General features: G+C 40.7%; 1 protein-coding gene across 2 annotated transcripts in view; it reads right to left on the reverse strand.

Annotated features, from left to right (window-relative positions):
* The window catches only part of IPO13 (importin 13), a 215,248-nt gene extending 195,573 nt beyond the window's left edge, over nt 1-19,675 (reverse strand). For both annotated transcript variants that reach the window (XM_053693586.1, XM_053693585.1), the window contains exon 1: nt 18,833-19,675. In XM_053693586.1, the coding sequence (XP_053549561.1) occupies nt 18,833-18,889 (57 nt within the window). In that variant the 5' untranslated portion in view covers nt 18,890-19,675. The remainder of the gene's footprint in view (nt 1-18,832) is intronic.
* Nucleotides 19,676-22,582: the final 2,907 nt, after the last annotated feature.

Consider the following 22,582-nt stretch of genomic DNA (forward strand, 5'->3'; position numbering starts at 1 on the left):
AGGTATGCTAGACCGAAATCCCAAGGAACCGCCAGATCATCTATCAGAGCGGCCTGAGGATCTCTTGACCTTGATCTCTTGACCTTTGATCTGACGAGACACCATCAGATCAAACTCTAGAATCCCCCACCTTATGGTTATCCTTGAGAACACTTCCGGATTGAGAGAACACTCCCCGGGATGAAAAGTCTGTCTGCTCAGAAAATCCACCTGCCAATTGTCCACTTCTGGAATGTGAATGGCAGATAGGAGACAATTGTGAGCTTCTGCCCACTGCAGAATGCGAGTCATCTCCTTCATGGCCAAGGAATTCCGAGTTCCTCCCTGGTGGTTGATGTAAGCCACAGAGGTGATGTTGTCCGACTGGAATCTGATAAACCAGACTAAGGATAATTGAGGCCAAGCTGTCAAGGCATTGAAGATTGCTCTAAACTCCAAGATGATTATGGGAAGAGAAGACTCTTCCCGAGACCACAGGCCCTGAGCTTTTAGAGAACCCCATCAGCTCCCCAGCCTAACAGGCTGGCGTCCGTAGTCACTATCACCCAGGAAGGTCTCAAGAAGCAAGTTCCCCCGAGACAGATGTTCCTGTGAAATCTACTAGGAGAGCCTCTTGTTAGGGGATCCAGATTTATCCTCTGCGATAAATCTGAATGGTCTCCATTCCATTGACTGAGCATGCAAAGATGCAGCGGTCGCTGATGGAAGCAAGCAAAAGGAATGATGTCCATGGAAGCAACCATCAGACCAATCACCTCCATGCCATGCAATGAGACACTGATAGACAAATAGACTGGAGAGAAAGGCAAAAAGTTTGGATTCTCTGACGTCCGTCAGGAAAATCTTCATGGACAGGGAATCTATGATTGTCCCTAGGAAACACACTCTTGTAGCTGGAACTAGAGAACTCTTTTCCATATTCACTTTCCACCCGTGGGAACGTAGAAAAGACAACAACATCCCTGTATGAGGTTTTGCTAGTTGAAAAGATGATGCCTGAACCAAGATGTCGTCTAGATAAGGCGCCACAGCAGTTCCCTGGTAACTGATCACTGCCAATAGAGCTCCCAGAACCTTTGTGAATATTCTGGGAGCCGTGGCAATACCAAACAGAAGTGCATCAAACTGGAAATGCTTGTCCAGAAAAGCAAACCTTAGAAACTGGTGATGATCTCTGTGAATAGGAAGGACGGAACACTGAGGAATTTGTTGAGACACTTTAGGTCTATGATAGGACGGAAAGTTCCCTCCTTTTTGGGAACCACAAATAGATTTGAATAGAATCCTTGACCTTGTTCCTCTAGAGGGATTGGTACATTAACTCACAGGGAGGATAGGTCCTCTACGCAAATTAAGGCCTCCCTCTTTATCTGGTTTGAGGATAATCTTGGCAGAAGAAATCTGCCTCTTGGATGGCAAGACTTGAATCCAATTTTGTAACCCTGGGATACTATGTCCACAGCGCACAGATCTGTGACATCGCGTATCCAAGCTTGTTGAAAAAAAGGAAAGCCTGCCCCCCACTTGATCCAAAATCGGATCGGGGGCGGACAGTTCATCCTGATTTAGAGTCAGTGAAAGGCTTCTTGTTTTGCTTTCCCTTATTCCAAGGCTGGCTGGGTTTCCAAGATGACCTGGATTGGTCTGGAAGAAGAGGAGGAAGACTTCTGTCCTTTAAAGTTGAGAAAGGAACGAAAATTAGAAGTCTGTTGACCCTTAGGTCTATTCTTCTTGTCTTGCGGTAGGAAAGATCCCTTTCCACCCGTAATCTCTGAAATGATTTCCGCCAGACCAGGCCGAAATAGGGTTTTACCCTTATAAGGTAAAGCCAAAAGCTTGGCCTTTGAAGATACATCAGCCGATCAACATTTTAACCACAGAGCTCTACGATCTAGGACAGTGAAGCTAGACATCTTAGCTCCCAGTCTAATTACCTGCATGTTGGCATCGCAGATAAAGGTATTGGCTAATTTAAGAGCCTTGATCCTATCTTGGATCTCCTCAATCGTAGTCTCCTCTGATATCAGATCAGACAGGGCATCTCACCAATAGGATGCTGCACCCGCAACCGTAGCAATACTAGCTTCTTATCCATGGGATCCTTAAAGGAACAACAATACTCTATAGGAATAGTAGTTATTTTAGCTAGAGTAGAGATAGCTCCGTCTACTTTAGGCATAGTGCTCCATGAGTCACGAATGGAGTCAGCAACAGGAAACATCTTTTTAAAAACAGGGGAAGGGGAAAAAGGAACCCCTGGCTTATCCCATTCCTGAGCTATAATTTCAGACATCTTGTCTGGAACAGGGAAAACATCCTCAGAAGAGGGAGAATCATAAACTCTGTTAAGTATAGAAGACTTTTTAGGGTTGACAGCAACCGAAGGTTTATAATAATCCAAAGTAGCTAAAACCTCCTTCAGCAGTAACCGGAGATGTTCAAGCTTAAATCTGAAATTAACTTCTTCAGATTCACAAGATTTTTCTCCCATAGTATCAGAGTCTGAGATTTCACCTTCAGAAGCTACTGAAGTATCTTCCTCATCAGACATCTTGGAAAGGTTGACCAGCACAGATTTAGAGGGGTCAGAAACCTTACTAGCAGAAATATGTCTAGATTTCCTCTTACACTTACCTGAAGAAGGGAAAGCAGATAAAGCTGCAGACACCACAGAGGTTATCTGAGCAGCAAAATCTCCTGGCAAATATACACCCCCAGGAGGTTGAGAGGAACTGCAGGGCACTGCATGTGAAACTATTAAGGCTAGGGACGTTTGAGGAGAAAACTGTGGCATATCCTGAACAGCATTATCCTGAGAGACAATTGGCTCAGAAGGGAGTAATTCATCTTTGAATTTTAGAGTCTTAGCTAAACATGAGGAATAAAATCGCATAGTTAAAACAATTTGGGCCTCTAAACATAATAAACACTTATGCATAGAAACAGAATCTTGGTCTGTGTCCATAGCTGAGAAAAGTCATCAATAAACAGTGAAAAATAAAAGAACTTTAAAATGTTTACTGTGCAGAAAAAAAGCAAATTATGCTAAATTTTATTGAAGCAAATTTTAATCAGAGTCCCTCGCACCTCTATACCTCAGACTAGCTGAGGAGATCGTACCGCACTGGGTGGAGTTAACACTAGTAAAGGGAAGAACTCTCACATGCAGATCAGCTCAATCAGCCGTCAGATATGCTGTTAGCTCTGAAAACTGTGATCCGGATCGGAAAAACAGTTTAATATTGCCAGAACATGCAATCGTCTTAACCACAGAGGAAAACACCCGCACTAGATTCGCTCCGCTCTCACTGAATACAGGCGGAAGAGCGGAGGACACGTGATCGGACTGAGAAAAGAAACTGCGCCACTGAAAAAGCACGCTGTCAGACAAAATAAAACTAACGTTGCACACTGTAACACTCTTAATGCACTATTAGCCTCAAATAAATAAAAACTCACACTTTGAGCTATAGACTCTAAATAACCCTTGACCCAGTCTCCTTAATAAAAAAGGTTAAAAAAAAATAAAAAAATTAACCCCTTAAAGTCACATTAAATCAGTGCCTGCCAGACTGCCCAAGTATTAACCCCTAAGGGTTATAACATGTCCCTTATGAAGATCCATAAGAGGGATTATTACCCTCCTAAGTGCTGGCCTTCAGTACCTAGAAGATAAATGCACTTAACTGTGGATCCAGCTGCAGGGCAGGAACAGCTTCTTAGGTGTGAGACACTCCATTCTCTATCAGGGACCTGAAGAAAAAGAAAGAGCAGAGTAACCAACCCTGGCTTTCTATGAAGGGGTAGCAATAATGTTAGAAATAAAACATAATTTATGCTTACCTGATAAATTTATTTCTCTTGTAGTGTATCCAGTCCACGGATCATCCATTACTTATGGGATATTAACTCCTCCCCAACAGGAAGTGCAAGAGGATTCACCCAGCAGAGCTGCTATATAGCTCCTCCCCTAACTGCCATTACCAGTCATTCGACCGAAAACATGCAGAGAAAGGAAAACCATAGGGTGCAGTGGTGACTGTAGTTTAATGGAAAAATTACCTGCCTTAAAGTGACAGGGCGGGCCGTGGACTGGATACACTACAAGAGAAATAAATTTATCAGGTAAGCATAAATTATGTTTTCTCTTGTTAAGTGTATCCAGTCCACGGATCATCCATTACTTATGGGATACCAATACCAAAGCTAAAGTACACGGATGACGGGAGGGACAGGCAGGCTCTTTATACGGAAGGAACCACTGCCTGAAGAACCTTTCTCCCAAAAACAGCCTCCGAAGAAGCAAAAGTGTCAAATTTGTAAAATTTGGAAAAAGTATGAAGAGAAGACCAAGTTGCAGCCTTGCAAATCTGTTCAACAGAAGCCTCATTCTTTAAGGCCCAAGTGGAAGCCACAGCTCTAGTAGAATGTGCTGTAATTCTTTCAGGAGGCTGCTGTCCAGCAGTCTCATAGGCTAACCGTATTATGCTACGAAGCCAAAAGGAGAGAGAGGTAGCCGAAGCTTTTTGACCTCTCCTCTGACCAGAATAAACGACAAACAGGGAAGACGTTTGTCGAAAATCCTTAGTTGCCTGTAGATAAAATTTCAGGGCACGGACTACATCTAGATTATGTAGCAGACGTTCCTTTTTCGAAGAAGGATTAGGACACAAAGATGGAACCACAATCTCTTGATTGATATTCCTGTTAGTGACCACCTTAGGTAGGAACCCAGGTTTAGTACGCAGAACTACCTTGTCTGAATGAAAAATCAGATAAGGAGAATCACAATGTAAGGCAGATAACTCTCTTCGACTCTTCGAGCCGAGGAAATCGCCATTAAAAACAGAACTTTCCAAGATAACAACTTGATATCAATGGAATGAAGGGGTTCAAACGGAACCCCCTGTAAAACATTAAGAACTAAGTTCAAACTCCATGGTGGAGCAACAGTTTTAAACACAGGCTTGATCCTAGCTAAAGCCTGACAAAAAGCTTGAACGTCCGGAACTTCTGACAGACGTTTGTGTAAAAGAATGGACAGAGCTGAAATCTGTCCCTTTAAGGAACTAGCGGATAAACCCTTTTCTAAACCTTCTTGTAGAAAAGACAATATCCTCGGAATCCTAACCTTACTCCATGAGTAACTCTTGGATTCGCACCAATATAAGTATTTGCGCCATATCTTATGGTAAATCTTTCTGGTAACAGGCTTCCTAGCCTGTATTAAGGTATCAATAACTGACTCAGAAAAACCACGTTTTGATAAAATCAAGCGTTCAATTTCCAAGCAGTCAGCTTCAGAGAAATTAGATTTTGATGTTTGAAGGGACCCTGGATCAGAAGGTCCTGTTTCAGAGGTAGCGACCAAGGTGGACAGGATGACATGTCCACTAGATCTGCATACCAAGTCCTGCGTGGCCATGCAGGCGCTATTAGAATCACTGATGCTCTCTCCTGTTTGATTCTGGCAATCAATCGAGGAAGCATCGGGAAGGGTGGAAACACATAAGCCATCCCGAAGGTCCAAGGTGCTGTCAAAGCATCTATCAGAACCGCTCCCGGATCCCTGGATCTGGACCTGTAACGAGGAAGCTTGGCGTTCTGTCGAGACGCCATGAGATCTATCTCTGGTTTGCCCCAACGTCGAAGTATTTGGGCAAAGACCTCCAGATGAAGTTCCCACTCCCCCGGATGAAAAGTCTGACGACTTAAGATATCCGCCTCCCAGTTCTCCACTCCCGGGATGTGGATTGCTGACAGGTGGCAAGAGTGAGACTCTGCCCAGCGAATTATCTTTGATACTTCCATCATTGCTAGGGAGCTTCTGGTCCCTCCCTGATGGTTGATGTAAGCTACAGTCGTGATGTTGTCCGACTGAAACCTGATGAACCCCCGAGTTGTTAACTGGGGCCAAGCCAGAAGGGCATTGAGAACTGCTCTCAATTCCAGAATGTTTATTGGTAGGAGACTCTCCTCCTGATTCCATTGTCCCTGAGCCTTCAGAGAATTCCAGACAGCGCCCCAACCTAGTAGGCTGGCGTCTGTTGTTACAATTGTCCAGTCCGGCCTGCTGAATGGCATCCCCCTGGACAGATGTGGCCGAGAAAGCCACCATAGAAGAGAATTTCTGGTCTCTTGATCCAGATTCAGAGTAGGGGACAAGTCTGACAAGTCTGAGTAATCCCCATTCCACTGACTTAGCATGCACAATTGCAGCGGTCTGAGATGTAGGCGTGCAAAGGGTACTATGTCCATTGCTGCTACCATTAAGCCGATCACCTCCATGCATTGAGCTACTGACGGGTGTTGAATGGAATGAAGGACACGGCATGCATTTTGAAGCTTTGTTAACCTGTCTTCTGTCAGGTAAATCTTCATTTCTACAGAATCTATAAGAGTCCCCAAGAAGGGAACTCTTGTGAGTGGAAAGAGAGAACTCTTCTTTTCGTTCACCTTCCATCCATGCGACCTTAGAAATGCCAGTGATACAACTCTGTATGAGACTTGGCAGTTTGAAAGCTTGAAGCTTGTATCAGAATGTCGTCTAGGTACGGAGCTACCGCAATTCCTCGCGGTCTTAGTACCGCCAGAAGAGCACCCAGAACCTTTGTGAAGATTCTCGGAGCCGTAGCCAATCCGAATGGAAGAGCTACAAACTGGTAATGCCTGTCTAGAAAGGCAAACCTTAGATACCGGTAATGATCTTTGTGAATCGGTATGTGAAGGTAAGCATCCTTTAAATCCACTGTGGTCATGTACTGACCCTTTTGGATCATGGGTAAAATTGTCCGAATAGTTTCCATTTTGAACGATGGAACTCTTAGGAATTTGTTTAGGATCTTTAAATCCAAGATTGGCCTGAAAGTTCCCTCTTTTTTGGAAACCACAAACAGATTTGAGTAAAACCCTTGTCCTTGTTCCGACCGCGGAACCGGATGGATCACTCCCATTAATAAAAGATCTTGTACGCAGCGTAGAAACGCCTCTTTCTTTATTTGGTTTGTTGACAACCTTGACAGATGAAATCTCCCTCTTGGGGGAGAGAATTTGAAGTCTAGAAGGTATCCCTGAGATATGATCTCTAACGCCCAGGGATCTTGGACATCTCTTGCCCAAGCCTGGGCGAAGAGAGAAAGTCTGCCCCCACTAGATCCGTTCCCGGATCGGGGGCCCTCGATTCATGCTGTCTTAGGGGCAGCAGCAGGTTTCCTGGCCTGCTTGCCCTTGTTCCAGGACTGGTTAGGTCTCCAGCCTTGTCTGTAGCGAGCAACAGCTCCTCCCTGTTTTGGTGCAGAGGAAGTTGATGCTGCTCCTGCTTTGAAATTACGAAAGGAATGAAAATTAGACTGTCTAGCCTTAGGTTTGGCTCTGTCTTGAGGCAGGGCATGGCCTTTACCTCCTGTAATGTCAGCGATAATTTCTTTCAACCCGGGCCCGAATAAGGTCTGCCCTTTGAAAGGTATATTAAGCAATTTAGATTTAGAAGTAACGTCAGCTGACCAGGATTTTAGCCACAGTGCTCTGCGTGCCTGAATGGCGAATCCGGAATTCTTAGCCGTAAGTTTAGTTAAATGTACTACGGCATCTGAAATAAATGAGTTAGCTAACTTAAGGGCTTTAAGCTTGTGTGTAATCTCATCTAATGGAGCTGATTCAAGTGTCTCTTCCAGAGACTCAAACCAAAATGCTGCTGCAGCCGTGACAGGCGCAATGCATGCAAGAGGTTGCAATATAAAACCTTGTTGAACAAACATTTTCTTAAGGTAACCCTCTAACTTTTTATCCATTGGATCTGAAAAGGCATAGCTATCCTCCACCGGGATAGTGGTACGCTTAGCTAAAGTAGAAACTGCTCCCTCCACCTTAGGGACCGTTTGCCATAAGTCCCGTGTGGTGGCGTCTATTGGAAACATCTTTCTAAATATCGGAGGGGGTGAGAACGGCACACCGGGTCTATCCCACTCCTTAGTAACAATTTCAGTAAGTCTCTTAGGTATAGGAAAAAACGTCAGTACTCGCCGGTACCGCAAAATATTTATCCAACCTACACATTTTCTCTGGTATTGCAACTGTGTTACAATCATTCAGAGCCGCTAACACCTCCCCTAGTAATACACGGAGGTTTTCCAGCTTAAATTTAAAATTTGAAATATCTGAATCCAGTTTGTTTGGATCAGAACCGTCACCGCAGAATGAAGCTCTCCGTCCTCATGTTCTGCAAATTGTGACGCAGTGTCTGACATGGCCCTAATATTATCAGCGCACTCTGTTCTCACCCCAGAGTGATCACGCTTACCTCTTAGTTCTGGTAATTTAGCCAAAACTTCAGTCATAACAGTAGCAATATCCTGTAATGTGATTTGTAATGGCCGCCCAGATGTACTCGGCGCTACAATATCACGCACCTCCCGAGCGGGAGATGCAGGTACTTACACGTGAGGCGAGTTAGTCGGCATAACTCTCCCCTCGTTGTTTGGTGAAATATGTTCAATTTGTACAGATTGACTTTTATTTAAAGTAGCATCAATACAGTTAGTACATAAATTTCTATTGGGCTCCACTTTGGCTTTAGCACATATAGCACAGATATCTTCCTCTGAATCAGACATGTTTAACACACTAGCAAATAAACTAGCAACTTGGAAATACTTTTCAAGTAATTTACTATAATATGAAAACGTACTGTGCCTATAAGAAGCACAGAAAAAGTTATGACAGTTGAAAATTAATAAACTGAAAAGTTATAGCATCAAATCTTTGTAAAAAACACAATTTTAGCAAAGGATTGCTCCCATTAGCAAAGGATAACTAACCCTGATAGCAGAAAAAAAATACAGAAATAAACGTTTTTTTATCACAGTCAACTACAATCTCACAGCTCTGCTGTGAGTGATTACCTCCCTCAAAACAAGTTTTGAAGACCCCTGAGTTCTGTAGAGATGAACCGGATCATGCAGGGAAGACAATAAACTTCTGACTGAATTTTTTGATGCGTAGCAAAAGCGCCAAAAAAGGCCCCTCCCCCTCACACATAACAGTGAGAGAGATCAGTAAACTGTCATAAATTAAATAAAACGACTGCCAAGTGGAAAAAAATAGTGCCCAAAACATTTTTTCACCCAGTACCTCAGAAAATTAAACGATTTTACATGCCAGCAAAAAACGTTTAACATTAATAAATTGAGTGTTATTAAAAAGCCTGTTGCTAGTCCCTGCAAATTAGGCTAAAGTTTTATGCATACAGTATAATTCCAGTGAAGTGCCATTCCCCAGAATACTGAAGTGTAAAATATACATACATGACAGCCTGATACCAGTTGCTGCTACTGCATTTAAGGCTGAGTTTACATTATATCGGTATGGCAGAATTTTCTCATCAATTCCATTGTCAGAAAATAATAAGCTGCTACATACCTCTTTGCAGATTAATCTGCCCGCTGTCCCCTGATCTGAAGTTTACCTCTCCTCAGATGGCCGAGAAACAGCAATATGATCTTAACTACTCCGGCTAAAATCATAGAAAAACTCAGGTAGATTCTTCTTCAAATTCTACCAGAGAAGGAATAACACACTCCGGTGCTATTATAAAATAACAAACTTTTGATTGAAGGTATGAAACTAAGTATAATCACCACAGTCCTCTCACACATCCTATCTATTCGTTGGGTGCAAGAGAATGACTGGTAATGGCAGTTAGGGGAGGAGCTATATAGCAGCTCTGCTGGGTGAATCCTCTTGCACTTCCTGTTGGGGAGGAGTTAATATCCCATAAGTAATGGATGATCCGTGGACTGGATACACTTAACAAGAGAAAGCAAAGACAACCTTGCCGCCTTATAACTGCTAATAGCCACCATTACTCTTACTAAAGAGAAAGACATGGACACAGCATAGCCCCTAATCCTTGCTTGCAGGGAAAAGTACCCATAAAAGGATTAAATATCTTCAGACACCATCTTTGCACATCCTCCATTGACAAAGGCAAAGAGAATGACTGGGGATTATGGGTAAGGGAAGTTACAATTTACAGCTTTGCTGGGGTGCTCTTTGCCTGCTCCTGCTGGCCAGGAGTTGAATATCCCACTAGAAATTGGAATGACGTTGTGGACTCTCCATGCCATAGGAAATAAATTAAACTTTCATTATCCAGATGTGCCTGGAACTTAAAGAAAAAGTTAAACTATTCTTAAGATTTAACTCTCGTTTTTATACTTTGTTGAAACTTTCCAAGAGCGTATACCAAGGTAGGCTCATGGGCGTGCATGTAACTTGAGATCTATATAGCAGCTACAATGTCACAATTGCTTAAAGTGCCCGAGACACATGCGGACTTCTGAGGCATACCTCAGTATACGCTCATGAAAGTGTGAGTTGTAACAAAGAAAAGCAAGGGGAAAAAAAAAAAAAAAAAAAAGGTAAATCTGATAACTGAAGAACATTTTTTAAAATGTCCATTAAAAAAAATACATCACATACTTGAGAAAAAAGCACTTACTTTACCAGACTGTTTCTAATATTTAAATATAGATGCACATATATAAACACATCCTGGTTCATTTAAAGAGAACAACCCTTTGATAATATAAGGTGTCAGATCTGCAGTATGTGCCAGAGCTTGCGCATGGGCAGACAATATATGTATGTGCCAGGGCGTGGGCAGGCTACATATGTATGTGCCAGGGCATGGGCAGACAACATATGTATGTGCCAGGGCATGGGCAGACAACATATGTATGTGCCAGGGCGTGGGCAGACAACATATGTATGTGCCAAGGCGTGCCCATGGGCAGGCAACATATGTATGTGCCAGGGCGTGGGCTGACAACATATGTAGGTGCCAGGGCGTGCCTGTGGGCAGGCAACATATGCATGTGCCAGGGCATGCCCATGGGCAGGCAACATATGCATGTGCCAGGGCGTGGGCTGACAAAATATGGAGGTGCCAGGGCGTGTGCGTGCGCAGACAACATATGTATGTATAAATCTATATTAAACTATGCACTTTATCTGTGCTTTAGATAGAAGAAAATGTCATAATATTACAAAGTATTACACTGCCCGGGTACTTCATAATGCCACCAGCTGGCAACATTGTCTGGAGAACACTGGTATCCTTTATTGAATAGAGTCTATCGAGGTAGGCTCAGGAGCAGCAATGTACTACTGGGAGCTGGCTGGTGATTGGTGGCTACACACATATGCTTCTTGTCATTGTCTCACCAGATCTGCTCAGCTAGCTTGCAAAGGGGTTAAAAACACATAGGTAAAGTCCAAGAAACACATCAGCAAACTATAACCAGTGAGTCAACTAGGAGCGAGGATACACATGTAGCTTTTCTTCATATGCCTTGTCATGCTAAGGACCTAGAAATTGTTGTGGCACTGAGGACTTTAACTATGTATGAAGCCTCTTTATGGGGGTTAAACACATAGTTTTCAAGGAGCACTAACAAATTAGAGCATTTTATCTTTCTGTAAGAACGTAGCTTTCAGGATACCTGCATATACCTTTCATATTATCACCACTAAATAATTCTTGTGGTGTCTCTAAAATAGCTGATGATGACTCAACCCAAAACAGTCAATTCAAAGCAGATTCTATAAACAGAACATGGCCTCATACAGGCCATTTGTGCGCATCAAATAATGAGCCACTAAGACGGAGCATCCTAGAACTGTCACTTCCCTGCACAGTTACGCCTACAGACACCAAGAAGCTCCTGTCACAGAGGTCACACAGCTGCTGCAGTGCACTGCCGGTCAGATATTGTCACTCTGTATTGCATCAGTAAAAGGTCTCTGTACTAATAGTGACACATACAGCATATTCTCTAACGAGATGAAACATAAAGCCATTTATAATGTAAATACAAACCATGACAAACTGCAAAAGTGCGTGTGTTATAGTGGGTGCACGTCTCATACGGGGTGCATTTCCCACAACATAGAACCACTTCTGGGGTAAACGGAGTCCTCATCCGGAGACACAAACAGTTATCCTCAGACTAAAGTCTACTAGGTCTTAAACACAAATATATGCACAAAAGAGCAACAGAGACAAACTGGTACTCACTCACTTCCACATACATATAGCTGTAAATTCTAAACACAAACCAGAAGATGAGTTACAGCTAATGGCCAAGAGATGACAAGGACAACACCATGACCCCTCACTACAACTTCATTGCTGGCTTTAAATAAAGCTTTGTTTGATCCCCATAGAAAATGCATATGAAGCACAGCAAACTGGCAACACTCTCAGGGTAAACTGTCAAGAGGGCATTAATACAAAGGCATCCAGTTTGTCCTGAGCGCGCTGCCCTGGGTATAGCATATAATCAAGAGGTGAAATCTATATTGTCAGCTGTGAATTTATCTTTTTTCATCATTGTAATCATCACTGTAGTAGTATTATTATTATTATTATTATTATTATTAGGCGAGCGGCTGATTTAGGGAAGTATATTATGAAGAAAAAATAGGAGAAGAGATAGGACAGTAATCGAGCACTCAAGTAGGCTATATTGAAAATAATAGGCAGGAGAGGCTGTCCGAGACGAGTGTGATATTAAACATAACATTTATTAAGATAAAATGTAATGGAAACTACCAGTGTAGATGTATGTAGAACTTAAAAATAAGAATACAAGAGAGCCAGCATATCCACGTAATAACCACGAATGGTTAAGAAATAGTCAAGTACTTTGATATTGGTTGAGTATTGGAAGGTTGCACAAAACGGTGTATCAGCACATGCAGAGAAGTACAACTAGGAGGAAAAACATCCTAACTATAAATATTATATAAAGTCAGTGTGTAGATCATAGGTCGTTAACAAATTCATAAGCTGATTCAGAAATGAGTAATGAAAGAAACTTAGACAAGTGTATACCAGAAAAGGCTCACGGATTGCACCAAGTAGCTATCCTACCGTGGGTTCATTTAATAGTAGTAGTTCATATGTGGTCTCTGATTCAATTACATTGTGTTCTTATTGTTAGCAGTATCGCTTCTTAGACGAGTCTATACCGCTCCAGTACTGCACATAGATAGGTTATATCGTTTTACTTTTATAGATAGTTACTTGGTGCAATCCGTGAGCCTTTTCTGGTATACAGTTGTCTAAGTTTCTTTCATTACTCATTTCTGAATCAACTTACGAATTTGTTAACCACCTATGATCTACACACTGACTTTGTATAATATTTATAGTTGGGATATTTTTCCTCCTAGTTGTACTTCTCTGCATGTGCTGATACACCGTTTTGTGCAACCTTCCAATACTCAGTCTAGTACTTTGATATTGGTTATTTCTTAACCACTCGTGGTTATTACGTGGATATGCTGGCGCTCTTGTATTCTTACTTTTAATTTAAGTTCTACATCCATCTACACTGGTAGTTTCCATTACATTTTATCTTAATAAATGTTATGTTTTTAATATCACACTCGTCTCGGACAGCCTCTCCTGACTGTTATTTTCAATATAGCCTACTTGAGTGCTCGATTACTCTTCTCCTATTTGTTCTAGTTACTCTCCGGACAGTGAGCACCCCCTATTATATATGATTATTGTTGGGTTATCTTACCTACTAACCTACATATGAATTCATTCTGTTTATGGGGTACTAAGATACTTAATTTTACCACATTTGCATTATATCTTCAAGTATATTATGAAGCCTATGTTATATACCACACACACTGATAAACTACAACTAGCAGTTGCCATACAGCTCAATAGAAACTGCCAGGAACTCTCTACCTGCAAGGATCAGCACCACTTTATTTGTGTCACCCATAGCTACAAATCCCTTGTATACCCCACCAGTCCTCAAGCTTTCTTTACCCAGCTCCTGGTCAGGTCTCTCAGTAAAGTGCTCGAGAGGAAACGGGGGTCAGATTCTGGGAGAGCGCTGCTATGCTAGACAGGGAGATGAGACCCCAGCAGCGACAGGTTCTTCCTGCTAGCGGCCATAAGAAGTGCTCATTTCCATTAATATGGGGACAAAGACTGGTTAAAGGGATAGGTCAAAAATTAAATGTACATGGCTGCATTTCAATTTGAAATAAGCATTTTTGCAATAAACTTCTATTAGCAAAAATGTTTCTAGTAATTTATTACTATTTTTCTGTGGCATACACACATATGCTGTGAGGGCCCATGCGCTTGTATTTAAACAAAACACCTTTTCAGAGAGTCAGCAGTAGCTTGTATGACACAAATTACGATTTCAGAAGCAATACAACCCACCGCCAGCTCTCTGGGCAGGTGTTTTGTTTGAATACTAGTGCACGGCCCATCACAGGATATGTGCGTATGCTGCAGAAAAACAGTAATAAATTACTAAAAGCATTTTTGCTAATGGAAGTATATGGCAAAAATGCTTATATTTCAAATATAAATGCACTCATGCACATTTCATTTTTGACCTTTCTATCCCTTTAAATGACATCACAGTCAGCAGAAAGCTGACAACCCCTAGATCTGTACTGGATTGTAATGCTACTACGTGACATTATAAAAACACAGCTCCTAACATTTTGGTCTATTCACAATATTATATTACATACAATCATCATATAGATCCACAGATTTGTCCGTGGCTATCTTGCATGTGAAATACAGGGACCATAGAGTTGAATGGTGATTTTCAGTTAAAATTAATAGATAAGTTATTTTAAAGAATTGTGATCGACTCCTATGTATGAAAAAAAGTAAAATATAAACAGTTTAACTTAAAGTATAATGCATCTTAAATGTCTCTTTAAAAGGGATATGAAACCCAAATTTTTTCTTTTATGATTCAGAGAGAGCAGTGATTTTAAGCAACTTACTAATTTACTCCTATTATTAATTTCTTTGTTCTCTTGGTATTTTTATTTGAAAAAGCAGTAATGTAAGCTTAGAAGCCGGCCCATTTTTCATCCAGCACCTAGGTTGCTCATGCTGATTGGTGGCTACATTTAGCCATCAATAAGCAAGCGCTGTCCAGGTGCTAAACCAAAAATGGGCTTGCTCCTACACTTACATTCCTGCTTTTTCGAATAAAGATACAAAGAGAACGAAGAAAAATTGATAGTAGGGGTAAATCGGAAAGTTCCCTAAAATTGCATGCGCTATCTAAATCATAAAAGAAAAAAAATGGGTTTCATATCCCTTTAAAATGGGTATAAAATGTTGGACTGCAGTGCTTATTAAAGTGAATGTAAATTTTTATGCTAAAGTGCCCGTTTTTTAAAAATTTGATTAAAAACAGGGCACTTTAATTCATCAAAATTTACATTTCACTCGTGTTGTAAAAAAAAAAAAAAAACTTAACTTTTAATCTTGACAGCTGCTCCAGCTTCCTCCGCCCGTCGCAAAGCCTCTTCCTGGGTCAAAAATGAGGAATCCGGCTTCCTCCAATCATGGCGTTGTATCAGACATTGATTCCCCAGGGGGGGAGCCATGATTGGAGGATGACTGATCCATCATTTCTGACGTCAGAAATGGCTTGCGACGAACGGGAGAAGCTGGAGCTGTTGTCACGATTAAAAGGTAAGTTTTTTTTCACAACTCGAGTGAAATGTAAATTTTGATGAATTAAAGTGACCCTGTTTTTAATCGAATTTTTTAAAAAAACGGGCACTTTAGCATCAAAATTTACATTCACTTTAAGCACTGCAGTCCAACATTTTATACCCATTTTAAAGGGATATGAAACCCATTAAAAAAAAAAATTGGGTTTCATATCCCTTTAAATTTATCTTAACTATTTTGATGTGGCCAATTAGGGACAGATGTGAATGAGATCATGCACTCAAGCAATCACTGTGTAGAATGTTGCATAGTCACAGCACTGAACAGAGGAAAACTAAATTAGACAAAATAATGCTTTTTTATTTTTACTATAGGGGATATAATTATAAGTTAAATATCATTTTCACATTCTTGCTGGCTCATAAGCTTTAAAAACCTTTGTAAACCACTAATAAAATTAAAATTAGCAGCCAGCAATGTGTTTTAAGAAACAACCTATAAACTTCTAAAAACCCAGGAGGAAAGTCTACAAACAAACTTCATTATGCTTTTCAAAAATATTTAGGAATTATAAGAATTATTTTTTTAGGAACAAATGTTCTTTGGTATTTTTTTATATAAACATCTAAAATTCAAAAAAGGTAATTGATGTTAAAATTGCAGAGAAACAAAGTAACTTGTAGGCGGCAGAGGCAGCCTGTATAAGTTTATTTTCACTTACTATTGAATACCAAGCAATATTAATATGTCTATAGTTGTTAGCACGGTAGCTGATCAAGTTGCAGTACATTATTGGTAGGCAAAAATAAGCTAAGCAGAAGTATGTGTGTGTATATGATGCGGGTAAAGTCAGATATTGGGTAATCCTAGCATTACCCGGGTAAAGCTTGGATTACCCAAGCAGCTGTAGGTAAAACCCGATGTAAGATCATAAATCCCCTCAGACTGATCGAGTCACTGCATAAAACGTATATACGATGCACTGTAATTCCCCCATCTTCACTATATTTTTTTACTCTGTCTGAAGGGTGCAAGGGGGGCAAATCCCCCCTAGTAAACCACATTTCCCAAGGTTCACTTGGGGTGGATGCAAGGGGATTGGTGGGGCAAAAACAGTTACTGTTTGCTGGTAGCAGATGGCGCTCCACCATAATTTCCCCATCTCCACTATCTTTTTTGCCTCTGCATGGGGGTTTTATGGTGGGCGAAGGTGGAAATCAGAGGGTCTAGGATCAGTGCAGCGCCCCGCCGATCCTCTAGCATCCACCACCACAAGTGAACCTTGGAGAATGACATTTACAAGGGGAGCTTCATCCCCCTCGAACACCTCAGACGGAGGCAAAAAAAGAGAAGTTCTGTGAATTTTGGCTTCCATGTGTCTGGCCGCGTTATTGTGATATTGTGAGAACTCCTCCACCGGCATGTAACAGCCAATCAGTGCTTGGCAAATATCCTGCCTAGTGGGCCTGCATCCCTGGAGCAGTGACAAGGGGTACTTGGTGACTTGCTATTTCTTTATTGACGCTCTGACGCTATCCTCAGACACGTGTAACAGGCCAGATTATGTTTCCCTGCCTGGCAGATCAGCTGCTCGCACACTGTGATTGACTCACCTGTAGGGAAACCTTAGAATCCGGCCAGTTAGGGACATTTGAGGTCTGGAGTTCAGAAACACTGATATAAATTGTGCTACAGTAAAGTGGCAGGTAAAGTGTGTGACTATAAAAAAAAGTGTCACAGAGATGTGTGCCACATATAGGACAACAGTGCTACATAACAAGGAATAACTGTCAAGATTAAATGTGCCAGGTAAAGTGTTCTATACACAAGTGTATCACAATGAAATAAGCCTAATACGCTGCGTATGAGCAGTTAGATACAGAAATGTTGTAGCATAAACAATATATTTTACATAATATTAAAGAACTATGTATGTGTCATTTGAGTGTGTTTTATAATTATTTCATAAAAACAGAAAAATATATTGAATATCCATCTGTCCCATTTTGGGATATGAATAATTGCCTCTTATTTTATTATTGACAAACTAGATTTGGGATACTATGCCTGAGGGCTACTTGCTACAAAAAGCTGAGACACCCTGTTCTATGTTGTCTGAGTGATAAGGGTTTGAATGGACAGTTACACATTCTGCGCTGCATCTCTTGGGTCATTGCAGTCATACAACTTGGAACAAAAGCAAATGCACACAGGACTAGAGACATTACTTGTGCCCCATCCCCCTCTACTGTGGCAAAGCACAGCTGTACATAACATCCCTCCGAAGGTTGCTCCTTCAGCAAGGGGAAAAAACACAAATTAGCCCAGACGCAGCGAATAAGGGCAAGACAGTAATGCAGTAAATAAAAAGACTGCGCCATAAAAATGGTACTGTACATTTCCTAGAACTAACTGTAGCTGCGTCATCACCTGACAGACAAGATACTATAATAGGGATATGATGAGAGGACAACACTTAAAGGGACATTACAGACTTAGAACATATTCTTAAAGTGAGCTCCACACCTTGGAATGAGACTGCCAACTCAACCCTTTCTTTTATGTATTAATTGTAAGTCCAGTAACTCCTCCCTTACCTTATGGATGATTCCACTGCATAGTGCTGTTTTCTATGATTCACCTGTCTATGCAACATGTTATATAATCATTACTTAAACAAGGGTGGGGGGATCGGGTTTTTCTATCTGTCCCTAACTGCCTACAGCAACAAAAATAAACACACACAAGACAATTTAAAGCAACACTCTTCATCAGTGGGTTAGAACCCAAAACAATGTGACTTGTTAACACAAAGGTTAAAAATGGTCACATTATGTTTGTCATTCCCCTCAGTGATCACAGTGTATCTATCTACAGTTGATGATTTGTAATAACTACTTTATTGCTATAGATGACTGTAAGTGCAGATTGTATCACTGATGCAGAACTGTAAAGGGCATCTGTTATATAACTGTATTATGGGTTACTGAGCAAATGTTACAATTTTGACGACAAAATTGTGTCACAACATTCAGGCAGCTACAGCAACAAAGTCTTAAGTCAGTAAATATATTTACTGTACTAGTTCTCAAGTATATAAAGAAGTCACATAGTGATGCACAACATGTAAATATATATATCTGATCAACTATATGAAGCTGTAATGGAGCAATAGTAAGTTATCACCTAATCATATTGTTTACATCTATCTCGATGGGTATAGCTTGGACACTTGGGTTTATTTTAGGGACCTTACATCAATACATTAGAATCACATATGACACGTGTATGTGCATCATCACTTACCTTTTCAACATTGTCCATTGTGAACTCAAGGTTCTGCTGCTCCTTCCTTTGCTCCATCTGTGAATCCTTCTCCTCCCTAAGGAAGGGAGGGGGCTGGTGCGGAACTGATAGAAGCTTATTTTCTTTCTCCTCCCTCTAAATCTTTATTTTGTAGTCAAAAGTTGTGAGAGATGCTGGCGAATCAGCACATCTTATAACTGTCAGCATTGATGTATTACAGATACCCTGGTACTGCTCATCACTGTGCAGCTATGAGACTCGCACAGGGGAGGGGGCACTCAGTGTCACCTCCCAGCTGATTTCTAGTGCACCCTTCACTCCCTGGGCCAAACCATATAGTGTGAGTGCACTGTCAGTGCCTTAGGATCTGCAGTGGTATCATACCCTCCTTAGGCACTGTAGTTATACCGTGTCCCTGTCAGTGTCATCCCTTCTGCCTGCAGCGTTATGGCACATTCCGCATCTAGAGTAAGCACTACCCCAGACCATGTGGTGAGTGTGACTTCCTGCACTGCACTGTCAGTGTACTCACTACCCCAGGGACTGCAGCTAAATCCTACCCATCAGTGCAATCACTTCCGCAGCCCCTGTGATGTGTGTAGCATACTGCAGCCTAGTGTCACTGCCTTAGATCATTCATAGAGAGTACAGCACTGTGCTGTGAGTATGCCCGATATTCTAACCGGAGTAGTGTAGCCTCACCCTTTAGATCATCACCCTGCACTCCCTACAGGCCGGACTATGCACCCTGCTGCTTCCTGCGTGGGTTATACTAGATTCCCTGAGGCCTTCCCGGCATTGGCACTACTCACAATACTGCTGCACCGCACACACTGACATACAGTAGCCTCCCTTGTCCTCCTCAGGACTGCAGCCTGTCTATCATTATGCCTGTCTGATGGAAGAATGCAAATATTCCTATACCCATCTCAGGGCTGCAGCTTGATGATCCCTAACTGGTCAGAACCCGCTTTCAAGTGATTCTGCAAACTGATGTAACAGCTCTAGCAGGTTGTTTTGTCTGGATTTAAATTAGGCAGTTGATAAAGGGCCTGTTGTAAGGCCATACAGCTAAGCATGTTGGGAGTTGTAGTCTTATTCTTGTCGTTTGCATGTGTGCTGTACTTGACAATAATTTGTAGCTTCTGCAAGTGAAGTATAAATATATATATACATATTAATTTAGTTCATAGGAAAACTCCGTTTGTAAGAAAGTTTAGCATAATGTTTTAATGAATGCAAAGGAATAATAATAAAAAAATATTATTTAATTTATATTTATAGGGACATTATACACTCATTTTTTCTTTGCATAAATGTTTTGTAGATGATCTATTTATATAGCTCATAAAGTTTTTTTTTTTTTTAAATAAATGAATACTTTTGCTTATTTTTAAATAACATTGCTCTGATTTTCAGACTCCTAACCAAGCCCAAAAGTTTTATGTGAATACCGTCAGCTACCTTCTCCAGCTTGCTCCTGTTTGTGCAAAGAGTCTTTTCATATGCAAAAGAAGGGGGAGGGGGGAGTGTCTTATTTGCCACTTGCAGTGGGCTTTCCAACTACCTTTTCAACAGAGCTAAACTGACAGCTTCTAAGTAAGTTTTTAAACAGTTTTATACTGGATTTTTATATCAGTATCTGTGCATCCTATTCTTTATAGTAGTGTCTTTTACATGCAGTTATATGAAAATGACATAGTTGCCAACATTTCAAAAAAATTTCCAGGGACACTTTGCAGCAGAGCAAGCAAGCGGGTTACTGGAGTATTGATGACCTACTGTTCAACTGCTCTGCCCACTCAGTTCTGCAATCAAAACACATCCATTTGAAAGTAATAGTATAATTTAGACTTATCCATAGTTTATTATACAGATTACAGCACCAAGCTCTTACACCTACCCAGTCTCTGGAACACATTCTGGGCATATGGTTCTTTTTAGAACACAGCATCAAAATTAGAAAGACAAATAATATGTGAACCCATTCAATAATAATAACAATATTCTATTAGGAATTAATTATATTTAAATAATACACTATATCTATTTATCATCTATCTATCTGTATATGTGTATGTATGTATATATATATATATATATATATATATATATATATATATATATATATATATATATATATATATATATATATATATATATATATATATATATATATATATATATGCAAACAACAAATGTTGTGCAAAGAAGATTTTCAGGGACATTTCCAGGGACAAAAAAAATCCAGGGACATACAACAAAATCCAGGGACTGTACCTGGAAATCAGGGACTGTTGGCAACTATGAAATGAGTGTATACTGTCCCTTTAAAGTCATTTACATTTTTGTGTACCTTTAATCCAGAATAATAGTAGTTCTGTTTGTTTCTGGTCACATCTTCGTCTTGGTTACCAGAAGGGTTGCTAGGTGAGCTGCACAAAATTACTGTATGACAGGGTAGCAGGAATTTGAAGGTGCAGCAGATTTAGAGTTGTACAATGGCATAATGCCTTCTCACTCTTATATATGGGTTCCAGATGTCCAATATTTAGCCAGACAATCCAGTATTGTAGCAAAATATAAAAGGCCTCAGATCCCTAAATGCATAAGGAGCACAAAGAAGTGAGGGTCAGTCAGATCACATCTATTTACATATGTTACTGACGGCCAAAGAAGTGTAATGATTGATTTATATGTTACTGGCAGCCAAGAGGTAAAATTACTGCATAGTTGCTAAAAATATATATCATGGGATCAACATTGGGGTATAAGGTGGGCAGAGTGTACATTCTTTTTGTGGAGGCAACCCTACTATTATACTCACTATGCATCGGTAGGGTTGTCAGCTGTGGTCTAAAAAAATACTGGGTAGTAAGAATGGTCAGACAATGGCCCATCCCCAGGCTCTACCTTAGGCCTCACCCTTAAAGGGACACTCAATCAAAATTAAACTTTCATTATTCAGATAGAGCATTTAGTTCTTGACTGGCTCCCATCTTGTGGAACTCTCTGCCTCGCTCCACAAGACTCTCTTCTAGTTTTAAAAGCTTCAAGTGCTCCCTAAAGACTCTACTGTTCAGGTATGCATACAACCTACACTAACCCTTCCTAATACCAGTTCCTCTCCTCCATTGCTATCCCCTGAACCCCCTTAGCGTGTAAGCTTAAGAGTCCAGCTGTTTGTTGATCACCTTCTCAAGAGCTGACTACAACAGTGCAACTCTTGGCAGGGCCCTCTACCCATTTGATCCTTATAACTGTTTTTTTGTACTCCGCCTTTGTTAATAGCGCTATGGAATTTGTTGGCGCTCTACAAATAACCAATAATAATAATAATAATAATATTAATAAAAGAGCATGCCATTTTAAACAACTTTCCAATTTACTTCCATTAACTAAATGTGCACAGTATTTTTATATTTAAACTTTTTGAGTCACCAGCTCCTACTGAGCATGTGCAAGAATAAGTGTGTGTATGCATTTGTGAATGGCTGATGGCTGTCACATGGTACGTGTATGCATTTGTGATTGGCTGATGGATGTCACATGGTACAGGGGGAGTGGAAAAAGACATAACTTAAAATTGTCAGAAAAAAATCTACTACTCATTTGAAGTTCAGACTAAGTGCTATTGCATTGTCTTGTTATCTTGCAATTGTTAATTATGCAAATCTACTGTGTTGACTGGTCCTTTAACCCCACCTTATGTATTTTTTATCCCATTGTCTACCACTATGCCACAGTTGT

The sequence above is a fragment of the Bombina bombina genome, chromosome 10, assembly GCF_027579735.1.
Source record: "Bombina bombina isolate aBomBom1 chromosome 10, aBomBom1.pri, whole genome shotgun sequence".
NCBI lineage: Eukaryota > Metazoa > Chordata > Amphibia > Anura > Bombinatoridae > Bombina > Bombina bombina.